Source organism: Ctenopharyngodon idella, chromosome 9, assembly GCF_019924925.1.
Source record: "Ctenopharyngodon idella isolate HZGC_01 chromosome 9, HZGC01, whole genome shotgun sequence".
NCBI lineage: Eukaryota > Metazoa > Chordata > Actinopteri > Cypriniformes > Xenocyprididae > Ctenopharyngodon > Ctenopharyngodon idella.
Genome location: NC_067228.1, coordinates 6000304 through 6024623, shown reverse-complemented (window position 1 = coordinate 6024623; position 24320 = coordinate 6000304). Strand labels below are relative to the sequence as shown.

At 38.0% G+C, this 24320-nt stretch overlaps 1 protein-coding gene across 4 annotated transcripts in view; it reads right to left on the bottom strand.

Annotated features, from left to right (window-relative positions):
- Positions 1–231: 231 nt before the first annotated feature.
- The window catches only part of hdac4 (histone deacetylase 4), a 236345-nt gene continuing 212256 nt past the window's right edge, over positions 232–24320 (bottom strand). For all 4 annotated transcript variants that reach the window (XM_051904805.1, XM_051904806.1, XM_051904808.1 and 1 more), the window contains 5 exons: positions 23465–23583; positions 19465–19598; positions 7878–7962; positions 7374–7515; positions 232–5354 (listed from right to left, as the gene is read on the bottom strand). In XM_051904805.1, the coding sequence (XP_051760765.1) occupies positions 5315–5354; positions 7374–7515; positions 7878–7962; positions 19465–19598; positions 23465–23583 (520 nt within the window). In that variant the 3' untranslated portion in view covers positions 232–5314. The remainder of the gene's footprint in view (positions 5355–7373; positions 7516–7877; positions 7963–19464; positions 19599–23464; positions 23584–24320) is intronic.

Sequence of the window (24320 nt, the reverse complement as noted above, 5' to 3'; positions counted from 1 at the left end):
AGCTGTCTGACCCTCCATAGACTAATTAATAATTATAATGTGTAATATATAAAATACTAATATCCTCACTTATATACATATGCTCCTACATATAAGTTATCTTAGTAGAAAATATGACATTTAATCACTAAAATGATTTTACTATTATAATAATTAGAGCCTCTTACTTGTTGCATTATGTGAATCCATTAAGTGAAAAACATGCTCGAAAATAAAAACAAGACAGTGTGGTATTCAAAAACAAAGTACTTTATAGTTGATGTCAAAGACAAACATTAGAGCAAAGGTCCCAAGAAAAGTTCTATTGTAACAATGGAAAAACAAAGTGACAAAAATAATATGCATTTCTTACATTTTGTAAACCTAGAACTGTTCTCGAGCCACAGTGGTCACAGGTATTACTGGCTGATAAGTGTTTTTTTTTCTCCTTTTGGACAAACCGAAGATATATCTGACAAACATCTGGAAAAAAGCCCTTTGATGATTCCAGATGTTTCTAAAGGAATGACCCTAATCTTTTCCTAGTCTTCCTCCAGCCCCAAAAATACATCCAGAGAAAGAGTAGAAAAAACGAGAAAAGAAAAGAAAGCAAAAGAAGTCACACAGACAGTCTAACGTGTGACGTAGTGTGTAGTTCACCTAAAACAATGCTCTACATAAATACAATAAAGTCTAGAGTCTGTATGTCACAAGTGCTAGATAACTTTCTTGTTGTTGTTGTTGTTGTTGTTGTAAAATATTAAAAAGTCATTTTTCTTTCATTCCTTTTTTAAACAAGTAAAAAGCACATCCGTCGGACACCAAGAGCATCATTCCGTCTGCGAACTGACCAGAAACAGAGGAGGAAAGAAGAGCTTCCATCCCATGCGTTCTCCAAAGCCTCAACCCTCCCGTGTTCCTACTTTGTGCAAATATGTTACAAGGACAGACAGGCATGCTGACGCACAAACCATGCAGAAATCTACAGCTGTGAAGGAAAGAGAATGAAAGAAACTTCACCCTGGCCTTCAAATAAACAACTGCTCAGGCCAGACCTCATGGCAAATTAGCAGGAATGACAAGAAAGGTAAGAAAAAAAAAAAGAAAAAAAAGGAAAAACAAATGGAATGCAGTTTGTTTTCTTTTATACAAAACAAGAGCAAAGAAAATGACTATCCGGACTAACCGGATAGAGATGTCCCTTTGACAAGACTATTGATAGGCTGCCATTAGTATTATTGCAAAGTGGTCTGTGAGTTTGATGGCTGTCCGGTTTGAGTATTACTATTATGTCGCTTGACGTTTCCAGGACTCTTTCAAATCAATGTCAGCCTTCGCACTTCATTCTTGAAAGTAAATCACATGAGATTTGATGGACTTGGTCTGGATATGATACTGCAAAAATGCCCAAAATCGCTCGGAAGGAGTAACAAGACGGAGATTTTACAAAACAGAAGTGTCCCAAGAGTGACTGCATATAAATAAAACCCTTACATTATCACAAAATCATGTCCAGGTTGCATTTCACCCTAAAATTAAAAGGAGGTAAATAAGGAAATATATTTTGCATAAAGAAAATTCTTATTTAAAAAGATTATTTTTGAGATTTCTTGCATTATGACAGTATTTTCAAGACAATTAAGCACATTTCCCATCCTTTTACTTTTAATTTTTTTGTTAATTCTCAATAGATTCTCATTACTATAATAAAATTACTGTATTTTTTAAAAATTATTTAAAGCTGCAGTCCGTAAGTTTTGCCTCTTTGTCGCCATCTCTGTTTGAAACCTGCAATTGCAGCTATTTGCGGAATTATCATCTCTACGCGGGTTGTTTATCGGCACGACTCCTCAGCGCGAATGAATCTAATGTTTGCTGTCAGTCACCACATCGGTGTGGATACTGTACTTCAGAATCACAGATTGTAGTATGACCAAAATAAGAATTTTCACCGGAAAATGTCATCTGAACGAGTAAGTAACATCTGCCACTTTTGTTCTGACCAACTAAAAAAAAAAGCATTACAATAAATCGCGCTGCCAATGGTGATTAAATCTAACAATCGCTTAGCTCAGATCACGTCAAACTGTGCAAATTATTATTATTGTTATACTTTGTTCTTAAATTATTAACGTTAACAACATCAGCATTGCGTGACTATGTGTATTTAGTGTGTATTAGTGTTACCTGTAGATTTCAATTTCTGTAGCCACTCCGAAGTATGTTGCTTTTGACTACGGGTGAATCTCCAGTTGTCACTGATGATTGTCATTTGGACCTTTCTGGATTACAATCCGCCATCAAAATTATAAATTTAATTATTCCAGCTGCAAAGACGAATGGCTGCATGCTCGAATTTCCCGCGGAAACCCACCAGTACCCATTTGATTAGAAATCATTATTACAAGCTTACCGCTGTAAATCAGGCTAAGGTAAGGAGATAGTTTTGAACACTGGCTGGTTATGTACTTGCTCAAAAATTTATTTTGGATAATTTAAAAAACAGATTGCAGCTTTAAATTATTTTATATTATATTTAAAATAATTACATTTCACAAAGCTGAAGTGTGTAATTTCTGCATCACCATATAATGATTATTTTCAAACACTTTTCTTAGAAACTCCCCCTGTCTGCCATTGGTCGAACAAACAGATAGCCACACCCCAATCTCACACCATTGGTTGAGCCAGTGTTGCTTCATTTTCTTGAGGCAAAATGTGATTTCCTACATTTTTTCTTTTGATTTTGGGGTGAAATACGACCCGGCTGGTTCTTGACAGGCTAAAATAACTCAAATGAAAATGAAATGAAATCCATCTTGGATCACTGTCAGTATCTACTCCACTCGATCTATCCAAATGGACTTCTACCAATGGAAATGTACAGTGTCAGTCAATAATATTTTTTCACGGGACTTTTGTATGAGAGTTTAGAGAGCACACTGTAAAACTGAAGCCTGGAACCGCGAAGATCGGTTTGATCAAGAGTTTACAATGCCAGAGTAATGCTACTGTGAATGCAAGAAACCAATAAACAGTGCCTTCAGTGGAACCAGCGACGGCCGAAGCCAGACCACGTACTGAAATATATCACTTTGCAATACTAGTTCTCTTATTTGAGTCAGCAATCTTTATAATATATAATATATCTATAGATCTTTGTAATATAAATCTACTATAAACAGAACGTAGTAAATACACAATTGTCGTAATCATTATACAAAGTAAAAGCATCTCCCTCCCACCGCATACAAAAAAAAAAACAAGATAAACAAATTAAAAAAACTCTAAAACAAGAAACTAAAGACTTGAGCATGTAAAACACATTGTCAACTACATAAAGACTGACAAATGAACAAGTACATAATCCAAAAAGTAAAAAAAATAAAAATAATAAGACAGGACAAACGGGCACACAAGGGAAAAAAAACAAGAAAATAATGGGCACGAACCCAAAGTGGAGTAGTCATACGTGACAGGCATATATAAAAATGAAGTCGAGGAACAATGGCAACGGTGAGTCAAATCTCCCGCCTTAATGCGTCTCATATTGAACATGACACACAGAAAAAGAATGCCAAAGGTAGTTGCCGAGAGGCTAAACATGAGTCAGGGGTTGTCAAACAAATCATCGCCTCTTCATCAGTCCAAAATCGAATAAAGTTCAATGTACAATCAAAGTCAAGCCAAATGATCTACTGTCAGCATGCATAATTGCGTATATATACAATTCTATGTGCCGTTTCGAAGGCGACTATGTCAATGTCCCATGCAGATTGTCTGAGTATCACAGTCGTCTCAGAGGCGTTTACGATTGTTTTCTGAGTGGAAGCTGGTGGTCCCGCTACTTCCTGGATTGTATGTGACGAGCACATGTTTGGTAGCACCTGCCCCTAGTGAAAGGCCCATAACCCTCCTAGCTCAGGCCTGTCGGCAGGAAACCAGCGCTAAATCTCACCAGGTGGCACGTCTGAAGGCTCAGTGGTACATTTAAAATCGGTAACCAGCCCTTTTCCGCTTGTTTCAAAGGTGTCAATAAAACTGACCATCTGCTGAGTAGAATAATAGTAGTGATACGCTAGTGCCCTTTGATAAACTGTAAAGTAACCGGAATACTAGACATTCATAGCTATATAAAAGTACATGTCGAGAGAAGGAAAAATAGAAAGTTTGTCTCGAACTACAAATCGTATGACGCGTGGTCATCGCAGCCCTATCCTATATGCTCGCAGCTAGTGGGTTAACAGCGAACTCATGCTCGTTGGCGCTGTTAATCTACGACGGTTGAATTCTTAACTTGGCAGATGGAAAGCTGCATGCTGGTTAACCTTTCGGAGGAGGAGGAGGAGGAGGAGGAGGAGTTGGTGCGTATTTGGTCATTAGAGTTGAAATGAGTCGCTACATTGGCTTGCCTTCTAAAGCGCTGGAGAATCGAAGCGCTCCAACTAAATTTTGCCCTTGGATAGCTGGCAACTACCTTAAAGTTTGTTTGTCAGTGACACTTAAAGTCATGTAACATCCAACACAAGCACAGTAAAAATGAAGGAACATAAAACAGGTCATAATGCGTGTGAAACATGAAGATATCTGCAGGGAGTTCCTGGTAAACATGCTGAGGGTTTCTCCATTCTTTAGGCCAGCTTTTGACCATCGCGACAAGTAAAACCCAGGCGGCGAAACGTCGCCCCCTCCTGTAACTAATTTAAGGCAATGTTCTTCTCGATCCGTCACGGAAACTCTTTTGAAAAGGCACAAACTCAAATTGTCACTCTCATGGCTCTCTGTTGGGCTTCCCAGAATCCTTCGCCCTCTCTCCCAATCACATCGTCCACCCTTGTGGGTCTCTCGTCATGAATGTCAGAAGCAGTAACTCGGATGGCGAATGGAACGAGTCACTTTTTTCTCCAAGATAAAAGAAAAACAGACAAACGAACAGACGACAAATAAAAAAAACGTAGACCCACAGCCGAAATCAATCATGTGGACTATAGTGGCTCTGGAAAATAATGAAAAAAAGTTCATGTCGAAAGCACCAGCTCTCACATCTAACAAAAAAACATGAGTCTATGTCCTGCTCAAAAGTTAAGTGTCCCTGCGGACAGACCAGGATACACAATCCTGGACTTGCTGCCACGGACAGAGACAGACTAACATGGCTGAGACGTTTGTCGCACTCTGGGTGTCACGGAGATTTCTTCAGGCCGTTTCGGATCCCGTGCTCAAAGTGCGCACATCGCGGGACAAAAAATGAAACGGATGGAGAGAGTAGAGTGACGTCAGAGGCCTTGAAGAGGCTCTGAGCTGAGAGGGTCACCAAGGCAGTCGAGCGGACCTTCTACAATGGAGGTTCCTCTTCCATAGGCTCGTCTTCTGTCCTGTGGGGCGACACACACACATGTTCTTAGTTACGTCTTACATGAGGTTAACTAGTGATTGTCAATGACTTCTCTAGACATTCATAACTTATAAAATCACAATTAAATATAATCACCAACTGAGCATAAGTACATATATTCACTATAAATGTGCATGACAAAGATTTTTACCATTTACATTTACAATTTTTTTTCTAGACCTGGGAATCGTAATTTTAAAATTCCAAGATATTTCCAGGTTTCCTCGCCTCTGGGAACCCTGTACATGTACACACACACACACACATTTTATTTTTACATTTTCAGTTTTATTTTTAGATTAAGTTTTAGTAATTTTGTTAGGTGGTTTTTTATTTAAAGAAATATCATTTTTTATTATTTAAGTTTGCATTATTTAATTTTATTATTTAAATTATTTATTATTTCAGGTTTAGTAATTTTAGTACTTATTTCAGTTAGTTGCCAAGGAAACATTTCTAATTTTTAAGTTTTCATTTTATATTTAGATTTTATATAATTTCAGCTTGATTTCAATTAACAAAATGATTTTTAATAGCTTTAGTTAACACTTACACAAATATATTACTCAAATTACTCAAATATAATGTGTTTAAAAAAAGACCCATATTACTTGAGATCCTTCAGTAAGGAGATGCTGATATATTTATTATATTTAAATATATATAAATATTATATAAATATATAATTATGGAGCCATTCATCTCAGTGACATTCCCATTGAAAGGTAAGTTGATGTGTTTGATCAGAAAAAAATGATAAGAACGGATTTGACCTAGCATTTGACCTGTAGGTGGCCCTGTAATTGAATTTATATGGTATTCCTTGGGAATTTATATGGTATTGAATTGTCAGCAATATGTACAAAGTGTAGGGTCAATACACAAACTCATTTCAGAGATAATGCATCACTTCCTGTTACTGGAGAATGGTGTAAGACATTTAGTGGATTTATGAGTCTTGGTCTGAATATGACCTGAACCAGTTTTGTAGGAGTTGTAGCATAAAAACAGGATGCAAATTTATTTAAAATGATGCATGGCGGAGTTTTACAAAATTTGAATATTCCATTTGAGAATTTTCGAGGAAATCAGGAGGAAATTGAAACAACCAGATTCATGGAACTTCCAAAGCATCAAGAGAGGAAAAAAGAATTTTGTTTCAAAAGTTATAAGCTAAAACGTTGACGAAACTGACAACTTTGAACTGTTGTCTGGTGGCGGTAGAGTGTTTGAAAGACTGACTCCAAAATTGGCACAAAGAGTTTTGAAACTTCCATAATCAAGTGTGCCAAAGGAGGCTGCCACAGACACCAAGCCAGAAAACAGAAAAATAAAATAGGAAAATAAAGTTAAAATAGGTGTCAATAAGTAGGTGAAGAACAGGAAATAATGTGAGTTTGAACCTGTGCTGGGCACATGTATATATACACATGTGTGTAAGAGTTTGAGTGTGTAAGGAAGGTCCAGAAACCTCAAGCATCTGTGCTCAATGTTGCCTGAGTGTTTTTAATTAGGACTCTGGCAGAGTTTGTCTCTCAGAAGCCTGACACTGCTGGACGTCTGCCCCGCACCGGCCGCGCACATTCACAGAGTCCCGCCTGCCTATCACGGCTCATGCACACACTTGTCCTGTACCTCTAGACCCCTCACACAATCATAAATACACATGAGGTCACATAAACAGACACACTCAGGAGGCCTGCTACGAGTAAACATATGACGCATTCCAGGAATAAGGTAAAAAGTACAGGCTAAAACTTATTTTTAAGCAAATTCAATGAAAGGAGGTACTTAACCATAAAATGTTGAAAGTCAAATGAAATATATTTTTTGTAAAGTAAAAAATATCTTATAAATAATAAAATAAATATTGGTAATTATAGGTAAAACGTGTTATTTGTACCTTTACTGTATTTTTTAAAAAAGTAATAGGACCTAAACCGTATTTGTGGAATGTGCCATATGTCAAACACACACACAAAGTCAAAGATAACTGCACCTCTTCCCCATGTGCTTGTTGGCCACAGACAGGGAGGCCATGGCGGTCACCGTCTCGGCCTCTTCAGTTTCACATCTCTGAGCCTCCAGCAGAGAGTAGCCCAGAGTCGAGGCGGATCGCTGCAGAGAGCGCCAGTATTTACCTAGGCACAAAACAAGGACAAAGCTCAGCCTTAAAAATGACTAAAAGCTTTATTCACAGGTGAAACGTCAAATACAAATAGCGTGTAAAGAGATCACATGCATGCCAGAGTTACGACTAAACAGCAGTCTAGTCCATTTAACAGAATATTCTCACCATAAATTGCCCACTTAAAGAGGAAGACACCTTATGATATGCGGCCAATCATAATTTGTTTTGTTTTTACACATTGTTCAGGGGCAAGTTTATCTAATAAACTATACTACAAACAAACAAACAAAAAAATGTTTTGTTTTTTGAATGTTATGTACAATATGCATCAGCCCATCAGTGAATAAATCATGAAACTGTGTGTACACTCACTCTGGATTTCCAGAACTTTCTCCATGGATTGAATGGCATTGGGGTTCGGCCTCTGTTGTAGCACGTCTTCAGGAAGTGGATCCAACTGTAGGGAAGATCACAGATGTAAGATTAAAAACCATAAACTGGACAAAGATCCTTTTAAATGGCCCTTTTAATTAAATAATTCAACGGAATAAAAAAAAACATATTTTATTTTAATATTTTTACACGTGTAAATGACGTGTTTATTGACGTGAGGGTGGGACAACCTGTCACTCACATGAGATCCACCAATAGCAAAAAACCACAACCATACAATCAATTCCCTACAGACAAAATCAAGTCCCGCCCTACATTTTTTCTTGTTTGAGAAGCCGTTTCACTCGGATATACATCACAATAGGGAAAACAAGGATACACAATAGGGTATACACAAAATAAGTGGAGTATGATTTTGGAGAATTTTTTATTTATTAATTATTTATGGAAGCAGACCTTGCTAGTTATTGTTTTCAGGGACCACCGATGCTACCTGGCAATAAATGTATTAATAGCAAGGTTGTGTTTACTCTCTAACAGGGGCTCACAGATGTGCTGAAGGCTGTGCTTTAAAGCTAGCCAACAATGCAGGGCTTTGTGCTTTGTCACAGCGCGTGGGCAACGAGACCTCATGCTCCGGCAAACCCTCACGACAGCTCAGGGACCAGCAAGGCCACGGCCCAGAGGAAACAGCCAGTGTGCGACGCTGCATTCCTGATGTGGAATGATTCCATTTCCCCTTGGCTCTCGGCTGGATTTTTTCACCCCCACGCAAGAAAAAAAAGAAAAGAAAAAAGAAAATCTACAGCCAAGTGTTTCATATGCAAACATTAAAGATGAAGAAAAGGCCATGCATCCTGTCATTCATCCTTCATAAACCATTTACATGAAAAAGAAGAGACAAAAAGCACACAGAATCAGGGTGGAGTGATTTTGAAATATTATCAAGTGTAGAGAAAGAAAGAAGAGGGAGAGATTATTCTGGAAGCTTTGGTTTAATTAAAACAAATAAGTCGAGGGCAGGAGGACTGGAGGAGTTGGAAAAGGCCGTCTGAGGAGATTTTAAACCTGCTGTGGCACGACACAGACATATCTATGGAAGCGTGTTTCCGCCACTGAATAAAAAATAAAAAAGGTAATTGCGACTTTATCTCACAATTTTTTCTTGATTTTTTTCTTGACTTTTATAACTCACAATTGCGAGTTTATATCACACAATTCTGACTTTATAACTCGCAATTGCGAGTTTATATCACAATACTGAGAAAAAAGTCAGAATTGCGAGTTTATATCTCTCAATTCTGAATTTATAACATGCCATTGTGAGGTTATATCACACAATTCTGAGAAAAGTCAGAATTGCGAGATATAGACTTTCAATTGTGAGGAAAAAAAAAGTCAGAATTAGTAGGAAAAAAGTCAGAATTGTGAGTTTATAACTTTTTACTTTATTTCTCGAAATTGTAAGCTTGTATCTCACAATTCTGACTTTATTTCTTGCAATTGTGAGTTTATATCTTTTATGTGAGATAAAAAGTCACAATTACCCTTTTTATTTTTTATTTAGTGGTGGAAACAAGCTTCCATACATATAAAACCCCTTGGCTTTTCTAAAAGAAAAACAAGAATCACCCTAGTACTAAAATATTAAAAGCACAATTAAAAAATCTATATATATGCATATTTTATTTGAATCTTGGTGCTTCAAATCCAGCATATATATATATATATTATATATATATATATATATATATATATATATATATATATAAGATTGTATATGCATATTGTATTTGAAATTTTATTTGCATCTTGGTGTTTCCATCTAGCATTTTCACACAATATTACAAAATTTGCATAAAAACTATGTGGATGCAGTCCAGTTAACAAAAATAGGTAACAAAAATATGCTCAATATCAATTTGCCTCCACCATGATTCTTTAATTGACATGATGCCAGCTCAGAAAATCTGGCCTCAAAGAAAACCAGATTTTCCCACAGGTACGACACTGCGGTGGCGTTCATCTCGTAAATACAATCATTCCGACATGACTCGAAGGCAGCAGTCCCATATGGAGGGGTGAAAAGTCTGCATGTGTGAGGCCAGCTGGTCATTCATTCACACTTTCCCGCTGTGCGGTGTGACTGTAGGTCAACACTAGTCCCTCTGGTACGCTCCCTTAGGAATCCTCCCTGTTCAGCCCGGCCCCTCTCAGCTCTCCAATCCCGCTGCGGCCACGACCCTCTCAGCCCTGGCACTGGCTGAGGGGGAGGGGGCCAACCTGTCCGTCATGGTGATGGACGGCCCTGTCGCACGTCTATAAACTTTAATAGGTCTTGTCAGCGCACGCCAAGCTGCTTGGCAGGTATGAAACACATGCCAGTTGCCGGCATCCACCATGACAGTGGGATTTATTTGATTTTCCCCCTCGCCCGCAGCCTGAGTGTGAGGACCTTCACATTCTCCAGGAAAAAGAAAAGCTTTTGTTAGGATGGTTTCTGTCAACCTGCCTGCAGCAATAAAAATTCTGACTGTTTCAGAACGGGGCACGTCCTTCAAATATGGATGAAGCCAGGTGAACTGGGAACTTCATGCAAAACAGGGTTACCGAAAGAACATCCAACAGTGCAGAGAAGCAAAAAATAAAGTTTGATAGTTTGCAATACATTAAGGCAGTGGTTCTCAATATTTTGGGTGATGTGCCACAGTAAAACTAAAAGTATTGGGGAAAAAATGTAAATAATACAAAATATTATGTATAAAATATAATATGTATTTGTTTTAAAAAAAAATTGGATTATTTTAATATAATTTCTGATAAATAATGGAAGTTTTATTGGTAAAATCAATGAAAATATATATTTTTCAGTTTTTAATGTTTTGTTGAGTAATGAAGTTTATATTTCACAGAAAAAAAGGAAAGAAAAAAGCCTAACTTTTTGCCAGCAGTTCTACATTGTTCTGTAATTTTCTGTAAACGTCTGTGTTAAAAATCTACATAAAATAATTTAATTATACAAAAATGGATTTTAAAAGACTAAAACTATAAATATAAATAATGTTTAATATTATATATAACATAACTAATTTATATTTATGTAGTGAATAAAAAAATATTGCTTTGCAGAAGAATTATGAAAGGAATAGCTAACTGAAAATAAAGCAAACGGACATTTATTCATCCTTGCATAATTCCACGTTTTCCGATTACTTTGAATAAAAACAGGCAGAAACGATTCACTGAAAATTCTGCCATCCCTGCATTCAGATCCACATGCTCATCACCAAAGAAGAAGGTCACGGAGTACCTCATTGGTTCTTGTGTATTTTGTCAACATGGTAGATTAAAATAGGCTTTATGTAAGAATTTTCATGTATTAACAGCTTTTTGTATTGCCAATGTGTGAACAGCTTGTAATGAAACTTAAAAAACGAGACCTTCCCTGACTTCCTTGTAGACTGATTTTTATATGAAGGACTCATATAAACCCGATTTCGCTGGGAAAACCCAAAGGATGTGATGGTTACGTGTGCTCCCGAGAGCCTCTTTTCCGTTTTATTACACATAAAATGAATGCTTATACAATGTTCTGGATAATGCTGAAAGAACCATTCTGTACTGTTCAAACTATAGTCTCACATAGCCAGATCTATATATAGTCTATAGTCGCATATATACTTTGTAAAGAAACTATCATAACAGTGTAATTTAATTACCTCATCAGTCGACATGATGCCGGTGAGTTGCTGGTGAACTGGTGCAAACATATCCAACATAGCTGCTGCTTTCTCACCGCTGTCATTTTTGTTGTGTCAGAGGAAAGCGCACAACACATATTTACATATTCATCTGAAAGTCGCTCTCAGCAGCGTGGACGGCATCGGGATATTCGTTAACAGTATATCGCTGCAAAGGTATTTCCTACAGCTTTTTACTTCTAAGCAAAGAACGGAAAAGAACTTCACTGTGCGTATACTGGGGCACTGAATCACGTTCAGTCTCTGTACGTTACGTGTGCACGAGTGCGAGAACAAGCAGTAAGTTGCTGGCTGCAGTTCACTTAACGGCCACCGGTGTCGCTAATAACAAGGGTTTCTGAATTATACATAAAGCCTCTTTAAATGTGTGAAAGTGAACAAGATATGGGAACAAGGACTAACTGCACTAATGTACCACTGCATTCATGCATTAAGAGTTATTTTACTAGAACGGCATACATGACCAGCCCTGACAGAGCTGATTACAGTTCATTTTGAAATTCCTAACTGAAACCCTTTCAGTAAATGATTGCAGTGACCTAACAAACAGTCCTTTACAGGACAGAAAATTCTGGAAATCAGGCCCAGGCCACATAGGTTAAAGCTTGCATGTTTACTGTAGCTGTTGGGTAAACACAGAGAAAAACCTCATGGTGACTGGCAACAATTAGCTTATTAGGACGTTGTTTATCATATAATTGCTAATGACCACAATTTGAGAACAACATCTGCTCGCACACATCCATCAATGAGTCATGGATTCAGGGCTGAATGACGTCAGAGTCGAAGCATCATTCGTGAGCTATTTAATCAGTGAAACCTTTGGTTGCTCACGGACAACAGCGAGAGAGCTGATCATCAGAGCCGCCCCTGATCTGACTTATTTTCAAAGGAAACACAATCCTCATTATAACAGTGCCTCCTTCTCTTTACCTGCCTTTAAAAAAGAGGAAATATATTTCACACACAAGCCCAGGCAGTTAAACGCTCAATATAATGAGCACAGTCACACAGGAGGCTGCTGCGCTGTAAAGCAGCTCTCTCGCTCCATGGACAGCAGGGAACTCTGGGTGTCAAATAGTTTCAGTGCGGTTCGATTGCAACAATTTGTGTAACGGCAAATACTTTTGGTCCTAATAGGACACTGTACTTTGGTTATGATGACATATACAAAAAGATTGTCATCATTACATTGTGATTCGTGATTAATCATTGATGTTGAATAGACTGTTAAAGATTATATTGCTTTATGTTTAATCATTCTAAATAATATTAAATATAATATAAATAGTATATATATAAATATAATATAAATACTGTAAATATTTAATTTTATATATGTAAATTAAATTAAATATTTACAAGAATATTCTACTACATAATATTTATATTATATATATTTAAAATAATTTTAAAACATAAATATAAAGAAATTATAGCTACAAATATTTAAAGGTATATTGTACAAATTATAATATTTTTATTAATATAATATATAAATAATATTTAAAAAAATATAACCAAAAATGTAACTGTAACATTTAAAGAATATATTGTTATATTTAATAAAAAATATTATTAAATAATATATTATATACAATATTATGTATATATATATATATATATATATATATATAAAATACACACACACACACACGTTTTTATAATATTAATAACATATCTTTATATTATTTACATAATACTATACGAATAATCTACTGTAAATTGGGAATGGATAATGTAGCCAATTATGTCAGTAGATTAAAAATAATTCTCAATGATTCCTTTTGATGTTCATGTCTCACTAATCATGAACATGATTAATCTATTATAACTTCATTTGCAAACAACTGCCTTTTATTTTTCATGACATAATGTAGTGTTCAGTTTTACTGTAATCATTTTCTCTTAAAAGTAGACATTCTGTAGTTTCAACTGATTTATTACTTTTGTCTGTATGACAAAAAATGACAGTATTTTAAGTCGATTTTGCTGCACAGAATGCGCTGGCGTGTTTCCCGACCCCTAAGTGTTAAACTACAGAACACATAAAAATATGTCAAATAAATTGTCTTGTTGATTCCTAAAATAAATAAATTGGTTTACTTTTGAGTGAAAGCACCCTATTGAGCTTGATTTACCTTTCAAGTTATAGACGACCGAATAAGCAAACCAGGCGGAGTAGAGGTTCGGGTAGCTGGAGCACCTGTTATCCCATGAGTCTCTAGTTCAAACACACTCAAACACGCTCTCGAAAGCTCTCAGGCTCTATCAACATCATCTACTCACTGCCCTAAACTTCACCTCTGTTACAATGTGGGCTTGAATGCAATGATAAAACACCTGCTTCCTGTGATACTGATTACAGCCTGTACTCTTGTTTCTTAATATCTATTATCTGGCCTGAGCTTCTCTTCTCGGGGCATTTGTGACGTCTTGCATGGGTCATCAAATGACCGTGTGGTTGAACTGCCCCTTTTGAAGACTCCCTGAATGGATGCCATGAAATACATGCATGTTACGTGTATCTAAACAAGGCCTCCAATTTTCAGAGACAAGGCAGTGAACTCTTTGCATATTAAAACAATATGCACTGGAAGAGAGGCCTGAAGCATCTAATGTGGTAATGTGGTAAGTTGTTGTGAGTGTCCAATGCTCATGGAATAGTCAGTCCTTCCACTCTTGAGCTCTATGACATAAGCTTCCTCTATACTTTGTGCTTCCTAATTTCCTTTGATTACTTTAAGTCTGCCTCTGTCTCTCTGGCTGTCAGTGACCCCGTCTGTGAGAGGTGTGAAGCTAACTGCTTTCATATGGGCCGCTGGTAGCGTCTGAAAGCTGAAAGGGAAGAGAGTGAGCGTGAGATACTCTGAGCCCCCTCATAACATCCCTCCAGGGAGTGCACTCGATAGGCAGCTGAAACAGGCCCTTACTGAGCAGTTTTGCTTGCTCAATGCCTTCGTCTCCTCTATCCTTTTCCTGCTATGACAACAAACCTTCCCATGGGGCAAACTGGAGATGAAGGCAGCGCCAGGCGGGCCTGTAGACTCACAGTCTGCCACTGACCCGATTCAGAGGCGAATGCTGGTGCAGGTAAACCGATTATGATTATTGCATTAAGACTGCCAGTATGCGGTTTTCCTCTAAAGCAAACAGGTCCAGATCAGTTAGTGCATATATTTTCTGATGTGCCTGTTACTGTGGAGACACACAGTGCCTTGTGGGTAAAAGAAAAACAACAACATTCCTTTCCCATGTACATGAACGGGCCATCCATCTGTCCATCCATCCATCCATCCATCCATCCATCCATCCATTCGCCCATCCATCATCCATCTATCCATCCACCCGTCCATCCATCCGCCCACCCATCATCCATCCATCCATCAATCAACTTATCCATCCATCCATCCTCCATCCATCCATCAATCCATCATCCACTCATCCATCCATCCATCATCCACTCATCCATCCGTCCATCCATCATCCACTCATCCATCCACCCACCCACCCACTCATCCATCCATCCGTCCGTCCATGAAAAGAAAATGTTACCTGTAATCAAAAAAATATTTCAATATATATAAAATTAAATTTAAAAAATCTAGCAAAATAAACACTACTATTCAAAAGTTTGGTGTCAGTATGTTTTTTTAAAAATAAATTAAAACTTTTATTCCGCGAGGACATTAAATTGATGCTGTAATAAATGCTGTTTCTTTAAACTTTATATTCATCAAAGAATCATTTTCAGTTTCCATAAAAATATTAAGCAGCACAACTGTTTTCAACAAGAAATTACTGTAGTACACCAAACATAGTGCCAGAACTAATCAACATAAATCTAATTCCTGGTGCAGCACACAACCTGTTTCGCGTGGTCTAATTGTCCTGGTTATTTTATTCTCATCCCCAGAAATGGAGTGGAGACAGCTCACTTTTACTGTTCCAGGAATGTATTTATAGGCTTGACTCTAGAGCTTCAATAACACCAGGAATGAGGCCCGTCCTCTCATCTGACCCTAAGAGTGGCAAAATGATTCAGTCCTGCTCTGAACACTAACTCCCAGCGCTCAGCTAATCTAGCCTCTGGGAAGCCGTATAAACTCAGCACAAGTGTAAATTTTGGGATCCACATAGCCTGGGAACGCTTTTGGACATGTTTTAGAGGCTCAATGGGTCTGCATGGATAATTTCAACAGGTTCTCCTTAACCAACAGAAGTAAACTCTATAAGGATGTGCCACAGCGTCGCTTCTCAAAATACACAGATTTTCTGTAGTCCGAAGGCATGTCAATTCACTTAAAACTGTTTTTGTGTGCAATTCTGTCAAAGGTCCTGTTTCCACCTGGTACTAAGATGCGTTAAGTGGACGAGGGAGACACATACCCGTTTACACCTGGTGTTTTAATCCGTCTCTTTTGTCCACTTTCAACCACTTCTGTCCTGATTGCTTCGAGAGGAGGGTCTATGGACGGGTAAATGTATGGGTTTTTTTGCCAGATCTTTCAATCAAATGGACAAAATAAGCTTGGTAATTTACATACAGAGATGACAGAAAAACATACAGAGCATCATCTTTCGTTTCTGCTCTGATTTGATTTGTGATAAAACAATGTATTTGATTTTAGGACTTACAAACCCTAAATATTAACACATTACCACCTACATATACATGTCAATGCCACTCTTGCATACTCAGAAACCCAAGGTGAGCTAATTAAGAATCCCAAGGTAAAGAAACCCAAGGTGAGCAAATTAACAATCTCTTCAGCTCTGGAAGAGACAAAGAACAAAATCTCCAAGAAAGAATGGAGATAGTGAGCTGCCTAAACAGGCAACATTTTAAGGCATTACAGGTCCAATATTTGGTTGTGCTATGTAGTTTTTGCTTGTTAGAGTTTTGCATCTTTAGCTTAGTAACATGCCAATGTCAAATAGTATTGAAATCAATAGGATGGATGTAATAAATTGCTGTCTATGTAGAGTTTTCCAAATCACTTATGAGGTTCATTTAGGCTGCTGTTTTGACAGCAAAGCAGAGCCAAAATGAGAATGGATTTGATTTAGAAAGAGAAAGGAAAGGCCCTGAATAAAGAAGATGAAGAGAAAGAATAGCAGTGAAGATGAGAGATGGGAACATAAAAGAAATTATTCTTCCTCTGACACAGAGACAAGTGGATAAATGATGCCCTAAAGCTTCATTTGTCTTGTTTCTCCGTGTGCGGACAGTGAACCGTTCGCTATTCTTTCACTCCCACCTTCAGAGTGGACTATGACTGTGTCAGCTGAATCTTGGTGGCTGGCCAGCACAAAGGGAGTGCTGCAAAATACACACCCTGACAAACATCTAGTCTGTGACACCCTAGACAAAAGCTGGGTGGGAGGACAGAGGACAGGCTTGACAAAACAGGGCCCAGGGCCAGTGAGACAGAGGTTCAGCTCAGCAAATGGAACCCTCACTTGCCCAGTCTGGCTAGTTATCATGCAGAACTGCTATGCAGAAGTCTTAGGGTAGGGACACACCAAACCGATGCCAAAGAACTAGCACTGATAAAAGCCAAATGTGTTGTCACTTTGCGTCGCCTGCATCAAGGGCAAAAAAACTGCACGTGAACACACCGAGAGAACTACAGTCGACTGTCAGCCAGACCGCTGTCTATTTTTTCATATACAGTATCTCACAGAAGTGAGTACACCCCTCACATTTTTGTAAATATTTTACTTTTTTTCATGTGACAACACTGAAAAAAATGACACTTTGCTACAATGTAAAGTAGTGTGTACAGCTTGTATAACAGTGTAAATTTGTTGTCCCCTCAAAATAACTCAACACACAGCCATTAATGTCTAAACCGCTGGCCACAAAAGTGAGTACACCCCTAAGTGAAAATGTCACAAATTGGGCCCAAAGTCTTAATATTTTGTGTGGCCACCATTATTTTCCAGCACTGCCTTAACCCTCTTGGGCATGGAGTTCACCAGAGCTTCACGTGAGTCCTCTTCCACTCCTCCATGACGACATCACGGAGCTGGTGGATGTTAGAGACCTTGCGCTCCTCCACCTTCCGTTTGAGGATGCCCCACAGATGCTCAATAGGGTTTAGGTCTGGAGACATGCTTGGCCAGTCCATCACCTTTACCCTCAGCTTCTTTAGCAAGGCAGTGGTCGTCTTGGAGGTGTGTTTGGGGTCGTTATCATGTTGGAATACTGCCCTGCGGCCCAGTCTCCGAAGGGAGGGAATCATGCTCTGCTTCAGTATTTCACAGTACATGTTGGCATTCATGGTTCCCTCAATGAACTGTAGCTCCCCAGTTCTGGCAGCACTCATGCAGCCCCAGACCATGACACTCCCACCACCATGCTTGACTGTAGGTAAGACACACTTGTCTTTGTACTCCTCACGTGGTTGCCGCCACACACGCTTGACACCATCTGAACCAAATAAGTTTATCTTGGTCTCATCAGACTACAGGACATGGTTCCAGTAATCCATGTCCTTAGTCTGCTTGTCTTCAGCAAACTGTTTGCGGGCTTTCTTGTGCATCATCTTTAGAAGAGGCTTCCTTCTGGGATGACAGCCATGCAGACCAATTTGATGCAGTATGTGGCGTATGGTCTGAGCACTGACAGGCTGACCCCCCACCCCTTCAACCTCTGCAGCAATGCTGGCAGCACTCATACGTCTATTTCCAAAACACAACCTCTGGATATGACGCTGAGCACGTGCACTCAACTTCTTTGGTCGACCATGGCGAGGCCTGTTCTGAGTGGAACCTGTCCTGTTAAACCACTGTATGGTCTTTGCCACCGTGCTGCAGCTCAGTTTCAAGGTCTTGGAAATCTTCTTATAGCCTACGCCATCTTTATGTAGAGCACCAATTCTTTTTTTCAGATCCTCAGAGAGTTCTTTGCCATGAGGTGCCATGTTGAACTTCCAGTGACCAGTATGAGAGAGTGAGAGCGATAACACCAAATTTAACACACCTGCTCCCCATTCACAACTGAGACCTTGTAACACTAACGAGTCACATGACACCAGGGAGAGAAAATGGCTAATTGGGCCCAATTTGGACATTTTCACTTTGGGGTGTACTCACTTTTGTGGCCAGCGGTTTAGACATTAATGGCTGTGTGTCGAGTTATTTTAAGGGGACAGCAAATTTACACTGTTATACAAGCTGTACACTCACTACTTTACATTGTAGCAAAGTGTCATTTCTTCAGTGTTGTCACATGAAAAGATATAATAAAATATTTACAAAAATGTGAGGGGTGTACTCACATCTCTGAGATACTGTATATTCGTCTAAATATGTAATTCAGAAAGGGAGACCGGCACTGTAGACTGCAGATGCACAAACCCGACGGCCAATCGTTGGCTTGGTGTGTCTCGGGCTTTACACTCAAAGTCAGCTAAATGACACAATGTTCCTTGAGATTCTTTTATAAAACTATCTTTAACTTGACTGCTTTAAAAACCAAAATTCATGGTGGAGACCCTGTAAAAACACATTCTATACAATTGTTTAAAACTAGTTTGTCATTATTTTTCCAATTCTGTTCAGTGCCATTAGATTTAGTACTGCAGAAATGACACACTTCACCTTTAAAACAATAATTTTTTGTCTCAAGACAAGTCCAATCAGAATGACTGGCCCAAGTGGGCCAGCAGAAAAAATCCATAAGGTTGAACATCGAAGGATGCTGTCATTCTGTAAAATCCCTTCATTTTTTCCTTCATTCATAAAGCCCCGTCCATGCGTGAGTCACCCTCCCCGTCTGATCTCCAGTCTGCTCTTACCTCGTTTCCAAGTAAAGCAGAAACACATGCTTCAGAGGCATCGCAAATGGCGGTGAGGTCGTGACCCCCCTCCAACGCGAGCACCAGCCGGCCGCCGGCCAGTCCCATCAGCTGCTTGGTCAGGTAGCCAAAACCTGCCAAAGGGGGAGACAGGAAATACAAGTGGGGGTTATAAGGCTCGCTCAGAATCCGGTGGCTGGCCTTTGATCAAAGGAATCAGAGATGAAGAAAAAAATGGAGAGGGGAAAAAAAAGACAGTATTACATCACATTCTCTCTGTTAAAAAGACGACACTCTGGATTTACTGGGCCTAAACGTATAATAAGAGGCAGGTTTAATTTTAATAAATGTGGCTTAGTATTTTGGCTCCAGGCATCTTTTGATCTTTGTTTGAATATATGTATCCGACTATACCTCCCTTTCCCAAAGATTCACATTCAAGGCCATCCTAGATGAATTTATTTTGTTTTAATTCTTCACTGGCACGACATGGTCCAATGGGATGTTCTTCAACACGTCTACAGTCCATAAGAGAAGGAACCGTCCAGTCCAGCTCAACCACTGAGAACCTGATACAAACTTTGTGCATGTCTTTGTGCATGTCTTTGCCATTGTACAAAGTCTTCTGAAGTCTTTCAATAGCTTTGTAAAATGTTATTCACTGAAAAACTAATTCTTTATCAGCTCTATGTTCAGTTATGACACGCAAGAACTAATGGCGTTTGCTGTCAATGATGACAAGCGTGGCGTATAATGTAAATTTGAACCCGAGATTTGTGAGTTCTGGTAGAGAGGAATATTATCATTCCAAACTCGTTATTTTTATGGGAACACAAAAATTGAAATCTGGACAATGTTCACGAAGCTCTTGTCCACACAATGACAGTTCATGGTGACTAAGTCCACTCCATAAGCCATCATAAAAGTAGACTGTACGATTTGTGCACTATATATTTCAAGCCTCTTGAAGTCATATGATAGCTTTGTGTAGGAAAGAAAACCGTAATTTATGACTCTATTTAATTAAAACTAAAAAATTCCTTCAAACTGTCACCATGTTCAGTTATGACACAAAAACCAATGGCGTTTGCTGTCAATGACGCCAAACTTGGTGAAACTAGTCTAAAGGCACCATGTTTGAATTTGAATCTGAGATTTGTGATCTCTGGTTATGACATGCAAGAACTAATGGCATTTATGTCAATGACGGCAAACATGGCAAACTAGTCTATAGGTGCTATAATATGAATTAGAACCCGATATTTGTGAGTTCTGGTAGAGAGAAATATAACCAGCCATGCTTGTGTCGTATCAAACTATTGTGTCGTTTTTTTATGGGAACACAAAAATAAAAATCTGGGGCCAGTTGTTCAAAAGTTTAATCCGGATCAGAATGATCTGGATTTGGAAATCCCATGTTTTGGTATCCAGGATCAGGTAATCCACATTACTTTTGTGCCAGTTTTTCAAAGCAAAATTGTATTGGATCACCCTGATCCAGATACACACATTTTTTTAAGATTACCAAATCTGGATTACTAGTGCTCTACGGAGCTCCTAAAGGGAAATGGTGATGGAAAAAATGTGATGGGGAAAAAAATATTTCAATGTTTTTGCGTTCTCTCGGAAAAGTTTTGCGTAGCGTTCAGCCGAGAAACCTTGCGTTCGCTCACAAAGACCTTTTGACTTGTATGATTGTGCCAATGTAGTTTACAAACAGTGATAAAAAACACTTCAAATTAAATATATTTTTGTTTGATATTTACTGTTTGGGGATTATTTTATGACGCCAAAATCTATTTTTTACTTTACTGTAGGCTTTATAAGTATAATGTCCACTTCTAATTTATTACTTTAACAGTTAAACTAATCGAGAGTAAAATAAAAAAATATATATGTCTGTGTTTGTATATTACACGATACAAATGTTGTATTTTTTGACCAGTTTTAAAGTTTTATTACATTTTTGTTCCTGAAATCCACCCTTCTGATGGGATCAGTATAATCCAGATTTTTTGGATCAGAGGTGTCCCCAGGGGCCAGTTGTTCAAAAGTAATCTGATTGGATTTTGGATTGGTTCAAATCTTGAAAATGGGTTGTTCAAAAGGATAAGGGGGTTCTGAAATCAGATTAGATCACAAAATCCAATCTTGGTTTTGATCTGAATAAAATCACCAGTTTGTGTTGTTCAAAACTTTTCAGTAAGATTGGGATACCTTTGATCCAAAAAATCTGGATTAGATTGATCCCATCAGAAGGGTGGATTTAAGGAACAAAATAAAACTTAATAAAACTTTAAATACGTAATAAAAACTTAATAAAAAAAGTAATAAAACTTTAAAACTGGTCAAAAATCAATTTTTATCATGTAATATACATTAACAAACATATTTTTTATTTTGCTCTTGATTAGTTAAACTGTTAAAGTATAATTAGAAGTAGACATTAGGCTACATATTTAGCCTTTCGGTAACCTACGGTAAACAGCTGTAAATATCTAACAAAAATATTATATTTAATTCAAAGTGTTTTTTTTTTTTAATCACTCTTTGTAAACTACATTGGCACAATCATAAGAGATGATCCAGTTCTTTGTGAGCAAATGCAAAGTTTCTCGGGTGAACGCTTCGCAGAACTTTTCTGAGAGAACGCAAAAGCATTGAAATATTTTTTTTCCCCCATCTCATATTCTTTCTATCACCATGTCCCTCTAGGGGCTCCATAGAGCACTAGATCAGGGTGATCCAATCCAATTTTTCTTTGAAAAACTGGCACAAAAGTAAGATGGATTATCTGATCCTGAATAGCAAAACATGTGATTTCCAAATCCAGATCATACTGATCCAGATTAAACTTTTTGAACAACTGAGAAGCAAAGCCAAAATCTAAGATGTTATTTAGGCAAGGCAAGTTTATTTTTTATAGCACATTTCATACACAAAGGTAATTCAAAGTGATTTACATAAAAAGGAAATAAAAAAAATACTGAAAAACTGTAAAATTCATTCAATCTGGCACAATATTTGGTTATGACACACAAAAAACACAAGCGTTTGCTGTCAATGATGCCAAACTTGGTGTAGTGAAACGAATTTAAAAGCATTTGAATTTGAGACTTTTCTGAGCTCTTGTAGAGAGAAAGATTGCAAGAATGCATTTCATTTTGTTCCTTACACATATGGCATACAAATAATGTAGCCTATTTTTATTTGTTTTTTCATCCTTTTTAGATGTCATATTTGGTTACTATGACAAGACAAAAACACTGTAACAAGTTTGAAACGACAATAGGGTGAGCACATAACGGCAGAAATATTTAATGGGTGACTGATTCCTTTAAGATAAGCAGAAAAATGAAAAACAAACGCCGGCACAGATCGAATCATTCTTAGATCAGCAGATGGAATGAATCTGATTTAAAGTTCACTGTTAGATGCAAGAATGGTGCAAATTCAGACCGGACAACCTGTCTTTCCTTAGACTCTGGGCAAATGTTTTGAGCAAACAGTGTTTCTACTTTGCGTTTCCAGCACTGACATATGGCCAGCTTTCACCAGGAGATGTAATCTATAAGAGCTGGCCTTATGATCCCTCTAACAGGATAAAAGCAGCCTTTTGGACCCCAATAACAAGTGCTGTATAATCATTAAATGTTTGATTTAGAAACAAGCCTGGAATGCCATCTTGATATTATGCACACATGAGGGTGAAAAAAAAAAGGGAAAAGCATCAGGGATCTGGAAGTATGAGAAAGAATGACTGGTACAATCCCTCCCTTTAGGGATTAGACTTTGCACACAACAGTGTGGTCTCTTGTTTTTGTGGTATTAGCACATGATAAATTTGACTGAAATGAAAGCTTTTAGACATGAGAAATGAGCGAGAGAGAGAGAAGAGTGGGACAAAGGCCGACTTCCACGTCAATGACTCATCTTTTTGCTCTGAACCACTTTATTCCATGAGAATGTTCCTAAGAACAGGGAAACGCAGAACACTTACATTTGGCTGTGAGTTTGTATCCTCCCAGGGGTGGCGGGTGCCCCTCCACAGCGTCGAATCCTGAAGAAACCAGCACCACGTCTGGAGCGAACTCATTCGCAATAGGCATCACCACCGTCCTTTAAAAAGACAAAAAACAACACCACATAAGTTTCAGAAAGGAATAGTTCAGCCAAAAAAATGAAAGGCATTATTTATTCACCATAATTTTTTCCCAACTCTTTATTATTTATTTTCTTCGGTAGAGATATTTATAGAGCACTTTTGTCCCTCTAGACATAGAAAATAAACCCTCTTAAAACAAACTCTCACTAGTTTGTATGTGCACTCTCTACTATGTCCATTAGTGGATACATAAATCACATGAGAATTTGGACATTTTTGTAACTTTTTAATGAAATTATATATATATATATAAACTGCCGCTAAATTTCACTAGGAAAATGGAAGTTGCTGCAGTAGGAGAAGCCACTATATATAATAATTTTCCTATATAATAAATTAGCCGAAATGCAATAAAAGCTGTTATGTTATCTTGTTTTCGGAGGAGGATGCTTGCTGTTTGGGTACAGCTGTGTAAGACAGTTCTGGGAGATAATTATACCAAACCACTTTGATGACAGACTTTGCTCAGGCATTTCAGAATGACCAAAACAGCTTTTCAGATGCTGTGAAGAAAGATCGGTCTGCTGGTTAGTCCAGTAATGCCGACCTATCGCAAAGTCACATGGCTTTTTTGATGCGCATTGAGGGATTTGTTTTCCGTAAATGTGACCCTGGACCACAAAACCAGTCATAAGTCGCACTGGTATATTTGTAGCAATAGCCAACAATGCAACGTATGGAAATCAAAAAT